The sequence below is a fragment of the Bufo gargarizans genome, chromosome 9 (assembly GCF_014858855.1).
Source record: "Bufo gargarizans isolate SCDJY-AF-19 chromosome 9, ASM1485885v1, whole genome shotgun sequence".
Taxonomy (NCBI): domain Eukaryota; kingdom Metazoa; phylum Chordata; class Amphibia; order Anura; family Bufonidae; genus Bufo; species Bufo gargarizans.
In genome coordinates, this window is record NC_058088.1 from 49536259 (window position 1) to 49554921 (window position 18663).

General features: G+C 46.1%; 1 protein-coding gene across 1 annotated transcript in view; it reads left to right on the top strand.

Moving 5' to 3' along the window:
• Window positions 1-18663, top strand: part of LOC122919777 (kelch-like protein 4) — an 83848-nt gene that overhangs the window by 16821 nt on the left and 48364 nt on the right. Inside the window, 1 exon segment of the mRNA XM_044268961.1 lies at window positions 2060-2246. Coding sequence (XP_044124896.1) covers window positions 2060-2246 — 187 coding nt within the window.

The following is an 18663-nucleotide window of genomic DNA, read 5'->3' on the forward strand; positions in this document are numbered from 1 at the left end:
TGCTACTTTCAAACGGACTCCTAAAGATCCTTAGAATATATGTCACATCAATACAGATCCCACAGAAATTCAACTGAAAAAGGGGGCAAAATTCCTAAAGATATATGGAAAATCACAAAATGAAAATCGATTGGTTACAATTATTTATAGTCACATACTCCTGTATATAGTCCCTTAGGAGTCCTTCAAATATTTTTCCCACAACAGAAGTTAAACTAACTGGCCTATAATTACCAGCTCCTTTCTCTTCTTTTGTATATACAGAGCTACAAAAAATACATTTAGTAGCTGTGCCTTTTCCTTATCTTCAGTGACTACCTCCCCTTTACCATTATTTAGGGGACCTACCTGCTCAAACCTAGGTTTTTTAGCATTTATATTTTTAACGAATTTTTGGGGATTTGTTTTGCACTCTTTTGCCACCTACTGTTAGTTTTTTCTATTTTTGCAAATTTTATCTGCTTTTTACAGATTTTATTAAGCCCTTTGTAATCTTCAAACGCTCCAGCTGTCCCCTCAGATTTGTATTTTTTAAATGCCCTCTTTTTGTCTTTTATTGCTTTTTTACAGTAGCTGTAAGCCGTGGGGGGTTTAATTTTAGCAGTTTATAATTGTTACCTAAAGGGATACATTTTTTTGTACAATTACTCAATGTGGATTAGAAGCTCTCCCATTTATCCTCAGTATTATTATGTGACAGTAGCTGCTCCCAGTCTATGCCCTGAAATGCTGCCCTCAACCCGGGGAAATTAGCCTTTTTGAAATTCAGTGTCCTGGCTCTGCCTGACAGAGTTTGCTTCTTATAGTTTAGGGGGAATATAATTATATTGTGGTCACTATGACCAAGTGTTTCTCGAACAGTAACATTTCCAACAAGCTCTGCATCATTAGAGATGACCAGATCTGACAGAGCATTGCCCCTAGTGGGAGCTTCTACAGACTGGCCCATAAAGTGGTACAGTCACCACTATAGAAAATGTAGGAGTTTATTGTATACATATAAATACAGCTACCACTAGACTGAGCTTAGGAGCTTAATTGTCATGTACTTATCTTCCATTGCTCCAATGGATCCATTCCAAAAAGGAACAAGCACTGCAAAAAGTAAAACTATGTCCTGTGATTCTGTCACGTAGGGTACTGTAGCTGTCCATGCATCCCCAAGTCTACAACCTACCACCATCCCTGCCTTCTTGGACAACCCACAATAAACAGCGGCCTCCAACTGGGCAAAGGCCCCTACCTTGCTAAGGCACAGAAACGAAGATAGAAAGGATAGTTAGACAAAGCAGGTCAGATCCAGACAAGAACCTGATCTGATACAAGTACAAGCCAGGGTCCAAACCATAAAAAGCATCAGAACCAAAGCATGAGAAACAAATTCCAAATTACCAAGGCAGAACCAGGAAATAATGTCAATAACAGAAACAGAAGTCAGAGGCAATGTCAGGGCAATCCAAGGTCCGATATCCAGGAGTATGTAGAAAGCTAGTGAGGTAATAAAGACCAATCACAGGGGACTGTGGTCAGCAGTCCTCTGTTTAAATAGCCCACTGTAACATGCCCGAGCCCATCTGTGATTTACATCACAACCACAGGGTGGCGCTGCATAGACACATATAGCATGAACAATTCCTGACAGAGCATCGCAAATTCATGTTTTTTAAACCTGATCAGCACGCGGCTCTCATTTCATGATGGGCCAAGCCAAGAGGACAAGTAAGGAAGGGCACATCTGTGACTCTTTGCCTAGGCAGGGGATTTGGCGCTCTGTATCAGAAAAATAAATAAAAAATCATAGTTGGGCCTCTAAATTAATGTGAATCTTTTAATCAGCCGTTACTGCTTTCTTATAGACATTTAGGTCCTTATGGAAGTTTTCAGGAGCTCTGCTTGATGTCAGCAAGTAGTAGCATTTTTTTTTATTAGTGGACGTGTCCTGGCTTTGTGCTAATGAGTTGATGCAGTCGCTGTGGGTGGACTGCGTTAACGGGAGGTTCAGTCGGCAGCCCTTCCAAATGAGAAGCGATTCCTGCTTCTGACTAAATCTTGGGTTCAGTTACTTGCAGATTTAGAAAACAGCCCAATGTTCACCAATGATCTGGAGTGTCAGAAACTTCTGATGGAAGCCATGAAATACCATCTCTTACCCGAAAGAAGATCGATGATGCAAAGTCCTAGGACCAAACCACGAAAATCCACGGTCGGGGCTCTTTATGCAGTGGGTGGAATGGATGCTACCAAAGGTAAGAATTGTAATTATCAAGAATCATTGGGTTTTATACAATTGTTACTAAATGATACAATGTAGAAAGTGATTGAACAGGATGAGCATAAACACTGTGGGATATTGCCAAAATATCCCCTCCCTCCTCCTGCAGATGTGTACAAGATAGGGAGTCATTTAAAGATTTAGTAATTAGTGTCCCCGTGCCTGCTCAGTGGACGGGCTCCTCCTGCTGTGACTTCAGAGCTCGGCCCCTCGGCCCCTCTCACAGCATGCAGTCATTTCGCTGTATCTTCCTCCTTCCTCTTGCTGTTTTACACTGGATCAGGCATGTCCAAACTGCGGCCCTCCAGCTGTTGCAAAACTACAACTCCCAGCATGCCTGGATAGCTTACAGCTATTAGGGCATGCTGGGAGTTGTAGTTTTGCAACAGCTGGAGGGCCGCAGTTTGGACATGCCTGCACTAGATGGATTATTGGGTGACTGAGGAGGTTTCCGAACATTTACAGACATCTTGCAGGGAGGGAGGTCTACAGGCTGCTGGAGGAGGCGGAAAATGTCACTTTATCAGAACAATAAAGACGCTTTAAAGGCTTTCTTAAATGTATTATCCTGACCCACCTACTATGGATGAGATCATGGAGCTTCCATTTGATAGAGATTATCAGTTGAAGGATCTTGAGGTCCTTTTTGTTCAGTGTTGGGTTCCTATAGAAGGTCTGTTCTTTGCTGTGTAGAGGAGGCCGGCAGATTCATCCCGGAGACCTCAGGGATTATATTCACTGAGTTTTGAAGAGCAATGTCTATAAATGTCCAGAAAAAACAAGAGAATAAGTCATCCAATCAAGAAAATGCTCTTCTGGTGGCCCCTCATCGATTGCTGGCTTTATTCATTTCCCCAAGTGGTGTCACCTTCATCCAAAGTGACAGACGAAAACAATCAATGAGAAGTCACCGAGGAGCCGCTGCTCACAGGTTACACTGACTTCTATTTATAAATGCCACCGCAGCTCAGTGTCCTCGCCCTTCAAATAAACAGGGTCTCAGACAAATGCTTTGATGTCAGAAACCAATTTTGAGGTCCTTAAATAGAGATGGCCTTGCGGTTCGCCCGGCGGTCGTTTCGCGGCGCATGCGAACATATGGCGATGTCCGCCGGCGCCATATTATTTTGCATTGCGCCGAACTTTGACCCATGACACATCCATCAGGTGGGACAGGACAGCCAATTGAGACGTTTCAGCACATGGACCGACCCCCACCCTATAAATAAACCCGATCTGGCCGCCATTTTACATTCTGTTGCTTTGCAGAAGTTGCTGTGTGGAGCAGGGACAGGCTGTTAGGGACAGCTGCCACTTGCCCCCCCACCCCCTGCCCCCCCCCCCCACCTTTTTTGAGGTGCATTTATTTATTTTTTTCGTGTACGCTGACTGTGGTCGGCACTTAGTGTCCGGCCACTGTTAGCGCATCGCACACCCCACCGCTGATCAACTTCGGACGGTTGATCAGCGGTTTTGAATTTTTTTCCCCACATTTTTTGCCCTTTTTTTAGTTAGTTTATTTTATTTTTTTTCTGTTAGTTTTAGGGTGAGTTCGTGAACACCCGTGCCCCCACACACACTCACACACAAAATAAAGAGTTACACACACGCACATATACACGCAGACACACACTCCCCTATGGCCCGCCGGACGTTCTCGGCCGAGGAGGCATACGCCCAGATTGCTTCCGACTCCGAGAGTCCCAATGAGGATGAGGATGACCCCACATTCCTGTTGTCATCCGCATCCTCCTCATCATCTAGCAATGATGATGAGCCCCCAAGGCGGCGGAGACGCCGCCAGGCGGAGCAAGGGGACCGCCATGTTAGGGACCCTGTGGCCCACACTAGTACGAGCAGCTCTGGGGCTCGTACTGGTTTCCCGGCCCACCAGTTAAATCCACCGGAGCCCCCTGCCGGTGAACTTGTCTGGTGTAGCCCAGAGCGATACGAGCCTGTGATTCCTGATTTTGTAGGCCAATCAGGAATAAAGATTTCCACAGTGGGCTACACTGAATATGACTTTTTTTGTCATTTTTTCAGTGACCCACTGGGAAATCTGATGGTGGAGCAGACGAACCTGTACGCCCAACAGTTCGTCGCTCAACACCCGGGCTCCTTTTTGGCCAGGCCCGGTGGCTGGACGCCGGTCAGTGCAGCCGAAATGAGGACATTTTGGGGCCTCGTGCTGCATATGGGCCTGGTCAAAAAACCCAGTGTCAGGCTGTACTGGAGCGGGGACATCCTATACCAGGCCCCACTTTACAGTACAGCCATGAAACGCTCCCGGTTTGAGGCCATCCGGAAATGTCTGCATTATTCCGATAATGCAGCATGTCCCCCCTGAGGTGATCCTGCCCATGACCGTCTGTACAAGATACGGCCGGTCATCGATCACTTTGGGGCCAAATTCATGGAGGCCTATGTACCTGGAAGAGAGGTCGCGGTTGATGAGTCTCTCATTGCGTTCAAGGGGAGACTCATTTTCCGCCAGTATGTGCCCTCCAAGCGGGCGAGGTATGGCGTGAAGCTATACAAAATTTGTGAGAGTACCTCAGGGTGCACTTACAAATTTCGTGTATACGAGGGGCGAGATTCCCGGATTCAACCCCCAGAATGTCCCCCCACTCTGGGTGTTACCGGGAAACTTGTGTGGGACCTTATGTACCCACTGCTGGATAAGGGTTACCACCTTTACGTGGATAACTTTTATACCAGTATCCCCTTGTTCCAGTCCCTTGCCGCCAGATCCACGTCCGCTTGTGGGACCGTGCGGAAAAATCAGCGCGGCCTCCCTGCCCACCCCCTCCAGGTACCTATCCCCAGGGGTGAGACCCGTGCCCTTACCACTGGAAACCTGTTGCTGGTCAGGTATAAGGACAAGAGGGATGTCCTTATGCTGTCCACAATCCACGGTAACAGCACCACCCCCGTCTCTGTGCGAGGTACCGCGGCAACGGTCCTCAAGCCCGATTGTATCGTCGCTTACAATCGGTATATGGGAGGAGTTGATCTCTCTGATCAAGTCCTCAAGCCATATAACGCCATGCGCAAAACCCGGGCATGGTACAAAAAAGTTGCGGTCTACTTGGTGCAGGTTGCCATGTACAACTCTTTTGTACTATCCCGAAGCGCTGGCAGCACAGGGACATTCCTCCAGTTCTATGAGGCAGTCCTCAAGGCCCTGATCTTTTCGGACCGGGAAAGAGCAGGCCGGAGTACCTCGGGAACTGGAGGCACCCGGATCGTCCCTGGCCAACACTTTCCAGGTGTGGTCCCCCATACTGGAAAGAAGGGACGAACCCAAAAAAGGTGCAGAGTGTGTCGCAGGAGGGGGATACGGAAGGACACGACTACTCAGTGCGACACTTGCCCCGATCATCCGGGCCTCTGCATTGACGGTTGCTTCAGGGAGTACCACACTTCCATGGAGTACTACATTTATATCCCAATTTAGCACTGACATCGGATAAAAAAAAACTGGTTCTCAGACTTGAGACACTCAAAAAAACTAAAATAATTTATTAAAAGTAGACATATTAGGTATCGCCGCGTCTGTAATAATCTCCTCTATAAAACTACCCCATGACCTAACCCCCCAGATTAACACGGTCAAGGAAAAAAAAAAAAAAAGGTGCAAAAAAAAGTTTTTTTTTTGTCACCTTACATAATAAAAAGTTTAATAGCAAGCGATCAAAAAGTCATATAGCCCCCCAAAAAGTGCCAATAAAGCCGTCCGCTCATCCCACAAAAAATGAGCCCCCACATGAGATAAATGGATAAAAAAAATTTTTTTAAAAATGACCCTTAGACTTTAGAGATACCCCCAAAAATTTTTTTATCAAAAAAGATAATATAGTCTAAAACCAAAATAATTGTAAAAAAAGTTGACTTATCAGGTATTGCCGCGTCCGTAAGAATCTCCTCTATAAAAATACCCCATGACCCAACCCCCCAGATTAACACGGTCAAAAAAAAAAAAAATAGGTGCAAAAAAAGAATTTTTTTGTCACCTTACATAACAAAAAGTTTAATAGCAAGCGATAAAAAAGTCATATAGCCCCCAAAATAGTGCCAATAAAACTGTCCGCTCATCCCGCAAAAAATGAGTCCCCACATGAGATAATTGTATAAAAAATAAAATAAAAAATGACCCTTAGACTTTAGAGATACCCAAAAAAAGATTTGTATCAAAAAAGATAATATAGTCAAAAACCTAAATAATTGTAAAAAAAAAGTAGACTTATTAGGTATTGCCGCGTCCGTAAGAATCTCCTCTATAAAAATATCCCATTACCTAACCCCCCAGATTAACACAGTTAAAAAAACAAAAAAAAAACGGTGCCAAAACCGCTATTTTTGGCACTTTTCCATTTCAATCCGTTTTTTCCGGTAACAAAACAAGGGTTAACAACCAAACAAAACTTAATATTTATTACCCTGATACTGCAGTTTACAGAAACACCACATTTGTGGTCGTAAACTGCTGTATCAGTAAAAGGGAGGCCGCAAAAGGAAAGGACCGACATGGTTTCTGGAAGGCCGATTTTGATGGCCTTTTTTATTGACACCATGTCCCTTTTGAAGCCCCCCTGATGCACCCCTAGAGTAAAAACTCCCCAAAACTGACCCCATCTAAGAAACTACACCCCTCAAGTATTCAAAACTGATTATACAAACTTCATTAACCCTTTAGGTGTTCCTCAACAGTTAATGGCAAATGGAGATGAAATTTCAGAATTTCAATTTTTGGTAACCTTGCGTCACAAAAATGTAATATAGAGCAACCAAAAATCATATGTACCCTAAAAATAGTCCCCAAAAAAATGCCACCTTATCCCGTAGTTTCCAAAATGGGGTAACTTTTTAGGGAGTTTCTACTCCAGGGGTGCATCAGGGGGCTTCAAATGGGACATGGTGTAAATAAACCAGTCCATAAAAATCAGCCCTCCAAAAACCAAACGGCGCACCTTTCCCTCTACGCCCCGCTGTGTGGCCGTACAGTAGTTTACGGCCACATATTGGGTGTTTCTGTAAACGGCAGAGTCAGGGCAATAAAGATACAGTCTTGTTTGGCTGTTAACCCTTGCTTTGTTAGTGGAAAAAATGGGTTAAAATGGAAGATTAGACAAAAAAATGAAATTCTCAAATTTCATCCCCATTTGCCAATAACTCTTGTGCAACACCTAAAGGGTTAACGACGTATGTAAAATCAGTTTTGAATACCTTGAGGGGTGTAGTTTCTTACATGGGGTCACTTTTAGGGAGTTTCTACTCTAGGGGTGCATCAGGGGGCTTCAAATGGGACATGGTGTAAATAAACCAGTCCATAAAAATCAGCCCTCCAAAAACCAAACGGCGCACCTTTCACTCTACGCCCCGCTATGTGGCCGTACAGTAGTTTACGGCCACATATTGGGTGTTTCTGTAAACAGCAGAGTCAGGGCAATAAAGATACAGTCTTGTTTGGCTGTTAACCCTTGCTTTGTTAGTGGAAAAAATGGGTTAAAATACAAAATTTGACAAAAAAAAGAAATTCTCAAATTTCATCCCCATTTGCCAATAACTCTTGTGCAACACCTAAAGGGTTAACAACGTATGTAAAATCAGTTTTGAATACCTTGAGGGGTGTAGTTTCTTAGATGTGGTAATTTTTGGGTGGTTTCTATTATGTAAGCCTCGCAAAGTGACTTCAGACCTGAACTGGTCCCTAAAAATGTAGTTTTTGTAAATTGCTGAAAAATTTCAAGATTTGCTTCTAAACTTCTAAGCCTTATAACATCCCCAAAAAATAAAATATCATTCCCAAAACAATTCAAACATAAAGTAGACATATGGGGAATGTAAAGTCATCACAATTTTTGGGGGTATTACTATGTATTACAGAAGTAGAGAAACTGAAACTTTGAAATTTTCTAATTTTTCCAAAAATTTGTTAAATTAGGTATTTTTTGGTGCAAAAAAAAATATTTTTTTGACTTCATTTCACCAGTGTCATGAAGTACAATATGTGACGAAAAAACAATCTCAGAACGGCCTGGATAAGTCAAAGCGTTTTAAAGTTATCAGCACTTAAAGTGACACTGGTCAGATTTGCAAAAAATGGCCTGGTCCTAAGGTGTAAAAAGGCTGTGTCCTTAAGGGGTTAAGGACTGCTATAGGTGCGCTATCGATAGGTGTGATACACAGAGGGGTGCGATATACTTATAATATACTTTCTAACATAGACAGTATATTATAGTGCATTTGTATTGTGCAGCAGTTGTGTGCGGTTCTGCTGAGATACCGCAGCTATACAGAGGGACAAGCACTACTGGAACAACTATTTGCAATCGGTGTGATATACCTGATACCACAAAATACTGATTAAGGGGATTTATATACCTGTTACCACCAAATATTGATTGAGGCCTGCGATATACCTGCTTCCACAAAATACTGATTAAGGGGTTTGATATACCTGTTTCCACCAAATATTGATTAAGGCCTGCAATATACCTGAAAAAAATTCCACAGAAAAAACGAAGATAAAAACATCCTGCACGATATGATACAAATGTGCGGATGTCCCTGGCCATATTATTGAAGAAAACCACAGAAATAAGATAATAATGCTCTTAGTAAAGTAGATGCAAGCATTATATATGGACTAAGTCCTCACTCTGATATGATAATATCTGAGACACTTAGTCAATATATTTTGATCAAAACACATCTAAGCCCGCCTACCGAACGCCAAGTGCATTATTATCTTATTTCTGTTGTTTTCTGCAATATACCTGCTTCCACAAAGTACTGATTACGGGGATTGATATTCCTGCTTCCACAAAACACTGATTGAGGTCTGCGATATACCTGCTTCCACAAAGTACTGATTAAGGGGATTGATATACCTGCTTCCACAAAGTACTGATTAAGGGGATTGATATACCTGCTTCCACAAAGTACTGATTAAGGGGATTGATATACCTGCTTCCACAAAACACTGATTGAGGTCTGCGATATACCTTCTTCTACAAAATACTGATTAAGGGTATTGATATACAGTACCTGCTGCCACCAAATATTGATTGAGGCCTGTGAGATACCTACTTCCACAAAATACTAATTAAGGGGATTGAAATACCTGCTTACACAAAATATTGATTAAGGGGTTTGATATACCTGTTTCCACCAAATACTGATTGAGGCCTGAGATATACCTGATTCCACAAATACTGCTTTTCTCTAGGGTCTTTGGCACAGGGTAAGCCTAAGTGGGAAGTTGGGGAAGTTGCAAAGACACCACCACCACCATAACCTCTCCACTCGAGGAATTATTTTCCCATCCATTCCCAGACCTTAACAATGTGCATCCATTCTTGACATCGGATCAGGAAGAGGAGGTATCAACGGCTGCCACCCAGCGGTCTGAGGACAGTACCCAGCCCAAGGAGGGAGGTCCCCGCTGTTGCTGCCTACTCTGAGATCTCAAATGTCAGTGGTGGTTAAGGTGACAATGATGACGTTTCGGTGGACGTCACGTGGGTGCCCACAAGAGAGGAAGAGAAGGGGAGTTCAGAGGGAGACAGAGCAGCAGATAGGGGGGAGAAGCAGGCAGAGCTCGCAGGGCATAGGAGGCAAAAAGCAGACTGCAAATGTATCTGGAGTGAGCCATCCACAATGCACGGTCATATCTGGCGCTCCCAGGACGCCGGCACATGGCTCCGCAGTGTGGGCTTTTTTTTAACGTGTTATAATAGTGTTGCCATCTGCAGGCTGTGCTGTCAATGCATAAGTCACGGTAAGCCCAACACTTACCTAGGGAGGACCACCTTAAGAAGGCACCTGGCCTCCCATCACCGAACCCAGTGGGAGCAACACCGCCAGAGCCCAAAAAAGCCACACTCCCGTCCTGCCTTTTCTCCTTCTCCTCTGAACTCCCATTTGTCCTCCACTTCACCTTCCCCCGTGCCATCGTTGCGTTCATCTGGCACAAGGCAGGCTTCCGTGGCCTAAATGTTTGAGCGAAAAAAGTTAACAATGACGGATAACCCTCTTGCCCAACGGCTGACCGCTGGCTTGTTGGAACAGCTAGCCCGCCAACTACTGCCATATAAACTGGTGGACTCGGAGGCCTTTAGAAAAAATGTTGTTAATTGGCACACCGCAATGGAGGTCCCCGAAAGGAAATATTTCTCCCAGAAGGGCATCCCAGAGCTATATGGCCACGTTCAGCGGCAAGTGAATGTATCTCTGGCACACAGTGTCGGTCCCAAGATACATCTGACAACAGACACGTGGCCTAGCAAACACAGGCAGGGAAGGTACATAACTTTTACTGCCCACTGGGTGAACCTTCTGACGGCCGTCAAGCATGTAACCCGTGGCACCCGTGTGGATTTGGTGTTACCACCACGGATTGCATGCAGGCCTGCCTCTTATCCTCCTCTTACTCCATCCTTCGTCTCCTCCTCGCCTGAATCCTCCTTTTCCGCTGCTACTGCCTCTTCCGCTGCGCACCCCAAGCTCCCTAGAAACTAGTTGACGTCCCAGGTGAGACGTTGCCATGCTGTGCTGCGGCTGTTGTGCCTGGAAGCCAAGAGCCACACCGGTCCTGCACTGCTTTCAGCTCTGCAGTCACAGTGCGATCAGTGGCTAACCCCGCTCAATTTGACAGTTGGTAAAGTGGTGTGCGACAACGGTGCCAATCTGCTGAGCGCGCTGAAACAGGACAGAATGACACACGTGCCGTGCATGGCACACGTCCTGAACTTAGTCGTGCAGCGATTCGTTGCCAAATACCGCGGGGTCCAGGATGTCTTGCGGCAGGCCAGGAAAATCTCTCGCCATTTTAGAAGATCTTACACGGCCTTGGCTCTCCTTGCTGACATTCAGCGGCGACACCACCTGCCCATCAGACCTCTGATTTGTGACTGCCCCACGCAATGGAACTCCACCTTGTATATGCTCGATAGGCTGCTCCAGCAGAAACGCGCCGTTAACGACTACCTGTACGAACTCTGCAGCAGGACAGGTTCTGGGGAGCTTGGCTTTGTTTCACTGCACCAGTGGCTGCTCCTGCGCGACGCATGCAGACTTCTGCGGCCATTTAATGAGATCACTAAACTGGTCAGTCGCAGCCAGGGCGCCATCAGTGACATCGTACCTTACGCCTTCTTTCTGGAGCGTGCATTGCGTTGTGTCATTGATCAAGCCATCGAGGAACAGGAGCTGGAAGATGAAGAAGTCGCAATGCTGGATGAATCGATGAATTCCCAAGGGGAGGCTACTCCATCTATGAGCAGGAGCCAGGCCGCTCCACCGCTTCCAATTTAGTGGAAATGGGGGCCTTCATGCTCCAGTGTTTGAAGAGGGACCCCCTGTATAAAAAGCATAAAGGGCAAGGACCAGTACTGGGTGGCAAAGTACTTAGACCCCCACTACAAACACAAAATGGCGGACATGTTACCAGCATCACAGACGGCTGTCAGAATGCAGCATTTCCAGGCCTTGCTGCGAGAGATGGTGCATTCTGCTGTTGCAGGCGCTGGCTGAGGAATTTCCTCTCACAGCGAAACAGGTGCGAGCACCAATCCTACCGCTCCTGCAAGAAGAGGGCAGTTTAAAGATGTGTTGGCAACTTCAGATTTGAGATCATTCTAGCAGCCAACCCTTCGACAGCCGCCCTCCGGATCCAGCCTCAGGGAACGCCTAGACCGACAGGTGCCCGACTACATAGGGTTAACGGCCGATGTGGACGCTCTGAGAAGCGAGGAACCCCTGGACTACTGGGTGTGCAGGCTTCACCTGTGGCCAGAGCTGGCACAATTTGCCATGGAACTCTTGTCTTGTCCCTCGTCGAGTGTCCTTTCCGAAAGGACGTTCAGCACAGCAGGGGGGATCGTGACTAATAAGCGCACTCGCCTAGCTCACAACAGTGTGGACTACCTCACATTTCTAAAAATGATTGAGGCATGGATCTCGGAGGAATTCAACACCTGTGACGACCACGTGTAATTGAATTTTCTCATGCCAGCCCACACATATCCGCCACCACCCAGAACAAAGAATGGTCCTTGTCTTACAGATGTAGTAGAGTTAACACACATGCTTTATGAGACATGTTATCTAAACTAAATGCGTTAAGCAAACACCTTCAATTGCTGTTCGATGGCTTTTGTTTTAAGATAACGCGATGTATATACAGCGGCATAAAATACCTTTTCTGTCAGATAAATACCTAATTTTTGGGGCCTGTACTCGCCGACAGTAAAATTTGTATCCAGTGACCGCCTAATGTACCTCCAGCCACATCATCACAAGTTCTTTTCTGTCCGGTGAATGCATAATTTTTGGGGCCTGTACTAACGTGGCCTAAAATATAAATCTTCTAGGCTCCAGCAGGGCACATTTTTGAGAGTTTCTCTTTAAGACGCATAAAAATGGCCCCTGATTAAAATACATATTTTTTGTGGGAATTTTTGCCAATGATCCCCTCTGGTCACTGTCCATGTTGTGGGACTATTTGTGCACTTCTAGTAAGTATTTGGTGGCTGCAAAAATAAACTGAAGGTCTTTCAGGTTCGCCTGCCATTAAAGTCAATAGGGTTCGCTGCGAACGCCTGGTTCCTGAACATTTCGCCGATGTTCGTCCATTACTATCCGTAAATGTCAGGAGGACTGGAGGAGCGATGTTACTGCTGCAGGAGCAGAGTAATAATTTCCCCTCTAAGTCCAGAAACTATAAATGTTAATGACCATTTAGGTTTAACTTTCTATTGTTCTTGAAAAGAATAACAAGGGAGTCGGGAGGGGAGGGGGGGGGCGCCAATAATTAATTCCAGATCTCCAGACGCATAAGCACTGTCCGCCAGGCGAGCGGGAGGAATATTAATAATGTGGCCTCCAGTCGAGAAGCAGTTTGATCTCTGGATAATCCTGATGCCGGAAGAATCTTTTGTATCTTCTCTTCTTTTATTTTTTTCTTGCACCTCTATAGTTATTGAATAAGTAATGTAATGTATGTACACAGTGACTGCACCAGCAGAATAGTGAGTGCAGCTCTGGAGTATGATACAGGATGTTACTCAGGATCAGTACAGGATAAGTAATGTATGTACTCAGTGACTGCACCAGCAGAATAGTGAGTGCAGCTCTGGAGTATAATACAGGATGTAACTCAGGATCAGTACAGGATAAGTAATGTATGTACACAGTGACTGCACCAGCAGAATAGTGAGTGCAGCTCTGGAGTATAATACAGGATGTAACTCAGGATCAGTACAGGATGAGTAATGTATGTACACAGTGACTGCACCAGCAGAATAGTGAGTGCAGCTCTGGAGTATAATACAGGATCTAACTCAGGATCAGTACAGGATAAGTAATGTATGTACACAGTGACTGCACCAGCAGAATGGTGAGTGCAGCTCTGGAGTATAATACAGGATGTAACTGGGGATCAGTACAGGGTAAGTAATGTATGTACACAGTGACTGCACCAGCAGAATAGTGAGTGCAGCTCTGGAGTATAATACAGGATGTAACTCAGGATCAGTACAGGATAAGTAATGTCTGTACACAGTGACTGCACCAGCAGAATAGTGAGTGCAGCTCTGGAGTATGATACAGGATGTAACTCAGGATCAGTACAGGATAAGTAATGTATGTACACAGTGACTGCACCAGCAGAATAGTGAGTGCAGCTCTGGAGTATAATACAGGATGTAACTCAGGATCAGTACAGGATAAGTAATGTATGTACACAGTGACTGCACCAGCAGAATAGTGAGTGCAGCTCTGGAGTATAATACAGGATGTTACTCAGGATCAGTACAGGATAAGTAATGTATGTACACAGTGACTGCACCAGCAGAATAGTGAGTGCAGCTCTGGAGTATAATACAGGATGTAACTGAGGATCAGTGCAGGATAAGTCATGTATGTACACAGTGACTGCACCAGCAGAATAGTGAGTGCAGCTCTGGAGTATAATACAGGATGTAACTCAGGATCAGTACAGGATAAGTAATGTATGTACACAGTGACTGCACCAGCAGAATAGTGAGTGCAGCTCTGCAGTATAATACAGGATGTAACTCAGGATCAGTACAGGATAAGTAATGTATGTACTCAGTGACTGCACCAGCAGAATAGTGAGTGCAGCTCTGGAGTATAATACAGGATGTAACTCAGGATCAGTACAGGATGAGTAATGTATGTGCACAGTGACTGCACCAGCAGAATAGTGAGTGCAGTATAATACAGGATGTAACTCAGGATCAGTACAGGATAAGTAATGTATGTACACAGTGACTGCACCAGCAGAATAGTGAGTGCAGCTCTGGAGTATAATACAGGATGTAACTCAGGATCAGTACAGGGTAAGTAATGTATGTACACAGTTACTGCACCAGCAGAACAGTGAGTGCAGCTCTGGAGTATAATACAGGATGTAACATAGGATCAGTACAGGATAAGTAATGTATGTACTCAGTGACTGCACCAGCAGAATAGTGAGTGCAGCTCTGGAGTATAATACAGGATGTAACTCAGGATCAGTACAGGGTAAGTAATGTATGTACACAGTTACTGCACCAGCAGAACAGTGAGTGCAGCTCTGGAGTATAATACAGGATGTAACATAGGATCAGTACAGGATAAGTAATGTATGTACTCAGTGACTGCACCAGCAGAATAGTGAGTGCAGCTCTGGAGTATAATACAGGATGTAACTCAGGATCTGTACAGGATAAGTAATGTATGTACACAGTGACTGCACCAGCAGAATAGTGAGTGCAGCTCTGGAGTATAATACAGGATGTAACTCAGGATCAGTACAGGATGAGTAATGTATGTGCACAGTGACTGCACCAGCAGAATAGTGAGTGCAGCTCTGGAGTATAATACAGGATGTAACTCAGGATCAGTACAGGATGAGTAATGTATGTGCACAGTGACTGCAGCAGGACAAGTAATATGCTTTTGGGGGAGATAAATTACATTTGTAAACTGCAAAATATTTATTAGAAATATCAAGTTATATCTGTAGAATAGGAAGCAGATGATTTACAGAGAAAAGTAAATGTTTGTGGCGACTGCTCAGGAAAGGTCGGGCAGTAAAGAACAGACACAAAGCTGCAGAGAGGATTTGCTCTTATTGTTTCTGTTAATGATCTTTTATGTCTATGAGCTGCGGGTCCTTCGGCAATTATACTGACCCCACTTTTTACTTCCCTGATCCCACATTGGAGACAATTGTAGGATTTTACTAGTTTATGACGTAAAGTCATGATTTTATGAAAGACACGGAGGCGAGTATTGCTTAACTCTTTCTTTACTTTAAAACAGCAGCAAAGAAGATAATCAGAAAAAACATTTCTCCAATGAGAACATAAGTCCCTCCCCCTTATCTCCACATAAAGGGACCTCCTTCACATCTTCACTTCCTCTTTCTTTGGTAACGTATCTGAAAAACCGGAAACTGGAAACCACCGAGAACAACCGGCGAGACTTCAAACGATCCCAAAACACGGAACCATCCCCAAACGGCCACCTGGCGGGATGCGCCAACACTGGGGAAATTCAACCACAGCACCGCAAGGCCCTGGAATCAACCTGGAAGGAAACAGAGATAAATAGCAAGGAGCCGAAGACAACTCCAAATAATCCTATTGATGCAGGAAAAGAAAAAGAACGCAGTAAAAATCAATCAAACATATACATATAAACAAGTACAGCATACTGTAATAGTCTCCAATATAGACACAGAGGGAGGGATACAATATGGGTGGGACAATACTCGCCTCCGTGTCTTTCATAAAATCATGACTTTACGTCATAAACTAGTAAAATCCTACAATTTTACCTCAAGACACGGAGGCTCATATTGCAAGTTCAAAGCCGACTGACAATGGACGAAAACACATGCGGACCTGGTCTGAAATAAAACTCCCTGAACGTAGAAACCCGAGACCAGTCCGCCAGTCTCATGACATCCTCCAATTTGGCCCCAGAGAGGGCTAAAGACGTAGCTGAGGCACCTCGAACTGAGTGTGCCGTGAAAATAGAGGTGTCAATCCCCGCCAGGGATAAGATCCACTTCACCCAGCGAGACAAGGTGACACTTGTGACCGGGAGATGAGGACGACGAAAGGAAATAAACAGTTGTGAATGAGCGGTAGTCCGCAGGGGCGAAGTACGAGTTTCGTACTCCCTAAAGCATGCCACCGGACAAAGGAGCAGGGACTCTGGAAAAGCCGGATAATCCACCGACCTAATATTGGTTTTAGTACGACGTGAAATATTAAAAGTCACGCCCTGCGGGGTGAACGAGCGAGCGTCGTAGTCCAACGCCCGCACGTCCGACACCCTTTTGCAGGAGACGAGACAGAACAAGGTAACTAGCTTGGCCGAGAGCTGGCGTAAAGAGAGCTCCGAATTGACCGGCCAAGACGACAGAAAAGATAGGACAATAGAAACGTCCCACGAACTCGAGAACCGAGGGCGAGGTGGGCGGGTCAGGCGCGAGCCTCTGAGTAAACGACAAATAAGGGGATGACGTCCCGCCGGACAGCCCTCGAACCCCCTATGGCCGGAGGAGATAGCCGACCTAAACACATTAATGGTGCGATAGGCCTTACCGTCCTTGTACAAAGAAGAAAGGAAAAGGACGATATCATTCACTGAGGCTGAAACGGGATCCAGGTTCCTGAGCAGGCACCAAGAAGACCATGACTGCCATGCAGACTTGTAAGCCCTCCTGGTCCCGGGAGCCCAAGCGCTCTCCAGTAGGAACCTAGCCGTCTCCGAAACATCTGCGGATAAATCTGGACCCCCGAAATCCTGCAAGCCATCAGGCGCAGAGAGTCCGAAACTATCAGAGGGTGTGGTTGACCCACCGGACCCCGCAACAGCGTTGCCGATTGCGGCAATAGCAGGGGATAGTCCACCAACAACTCCATGAGTTGCGGGAACCAAGACTGAGTGGTCCAAAACGGAACCACCAAGACCATGTCCGCCGCCTGGTAACGAACCATGGCGAGAACCCGCGGAATCAGGGAGAAAGGTGGAAATGCATACGTTAGGACCGCCGACCATGGCTGCAGGAACGCATCCACCGCCTCCGCGGAGGGATCCGGCCTCCAACTGAAATATCTGGGGAGTTGGGCGTTCCACCGAGACGCAAAGAGGTCGATCGACAAAGGACCCCAGCGGGATAAAACGGAGTCGAACGTTTCCTCGTCCAATTTCCAGTCGCTGGAATCGGACATGAAACGAGAGCTCCAATCGGCCCGAGTATTGTGGAGCCCTGGTAAATACTCCGCTACCACCGACACATTGTTGGACAGGCAAAACTCCCAAAACTCCTTGGCCAGGTGGGTTAGCATCCTGGAACGGGTACCTCCCATGGAGTTGATATACCTGACTGCCGAGACGTTGTCCATCCGCAGACGCACACACGCCGTGGCCTTCCCGTTGATAAAGCTGCGGATCGCAAAAGATCCCGCCAGGAGTTCCAGGGCATTGATATGTAGCGCAGCCTCCGCCAGCGCCCAAGGGCCGCCGGTGGAGACCCCCTCGCAATGAGCCCCCCAGCCCAGGAGGCTGGCGTCGGACTCCACTATCAGGTCCGGCCGAGGGCCAAAAATGGCCCTCCCATTCCAGGCTGACAGGTTGGCGATCCACCAAACTAACTCGTCCCGAGTATCCGAGTCCAAGAGGACGAGATCCGCATAAGTCGCCCCCGCATAAATCGCCTGGATGGAAGAAGATAAGAGACCTATCACCCTGGCAAGCTGACGAAGGGACACCTGTGGCAAAGACAACGTGCGGCGCAATTCCTTGCGAATCGCACGCACCTTCGCTGGGGGAAGACTGAGAGTCAACGCCTCTGAGTCTACCATGAAACCCAGGAACTCCAAAGTCCTGGACGGGGTTAAACAGGACTTTTCCCGATTGATAATGAAGCCCAAACCGGTGAGAAGAGACATTGCTAAATGTAGGTGATCCCGGATGGTGGCATAATCCCTGGCCATGATCAAAATGTCATCCAGATAGACTATGAGTCTCACACCCCGACTGCGGAGCCAGGCCATGACCGGACGAAGCAACTTCGTGAAGCACCACGGGGCGGATGACAGGCCAAAGGGAAGGCACGTGAAACGCCACAGGGCGTTCTGCCAACGGAACTGCAACAGGTTCCGTGAGGACAGAGCAACCGGTACCGTAAGGTACGCATCTTTTAGGTCTAGTTTCACCAACCAGTCGTGAGGGAGGAGCATATCCCGAAGGAGGTGGATGCCCTCCATCTTGAAATGACGGTATCTCACAAAGGAATTTAAGGCCTTCAGATTGATAACTGGTCGGAATTGACCCCCTTTCTTTTGTACGAGGAACATATTGCTGAC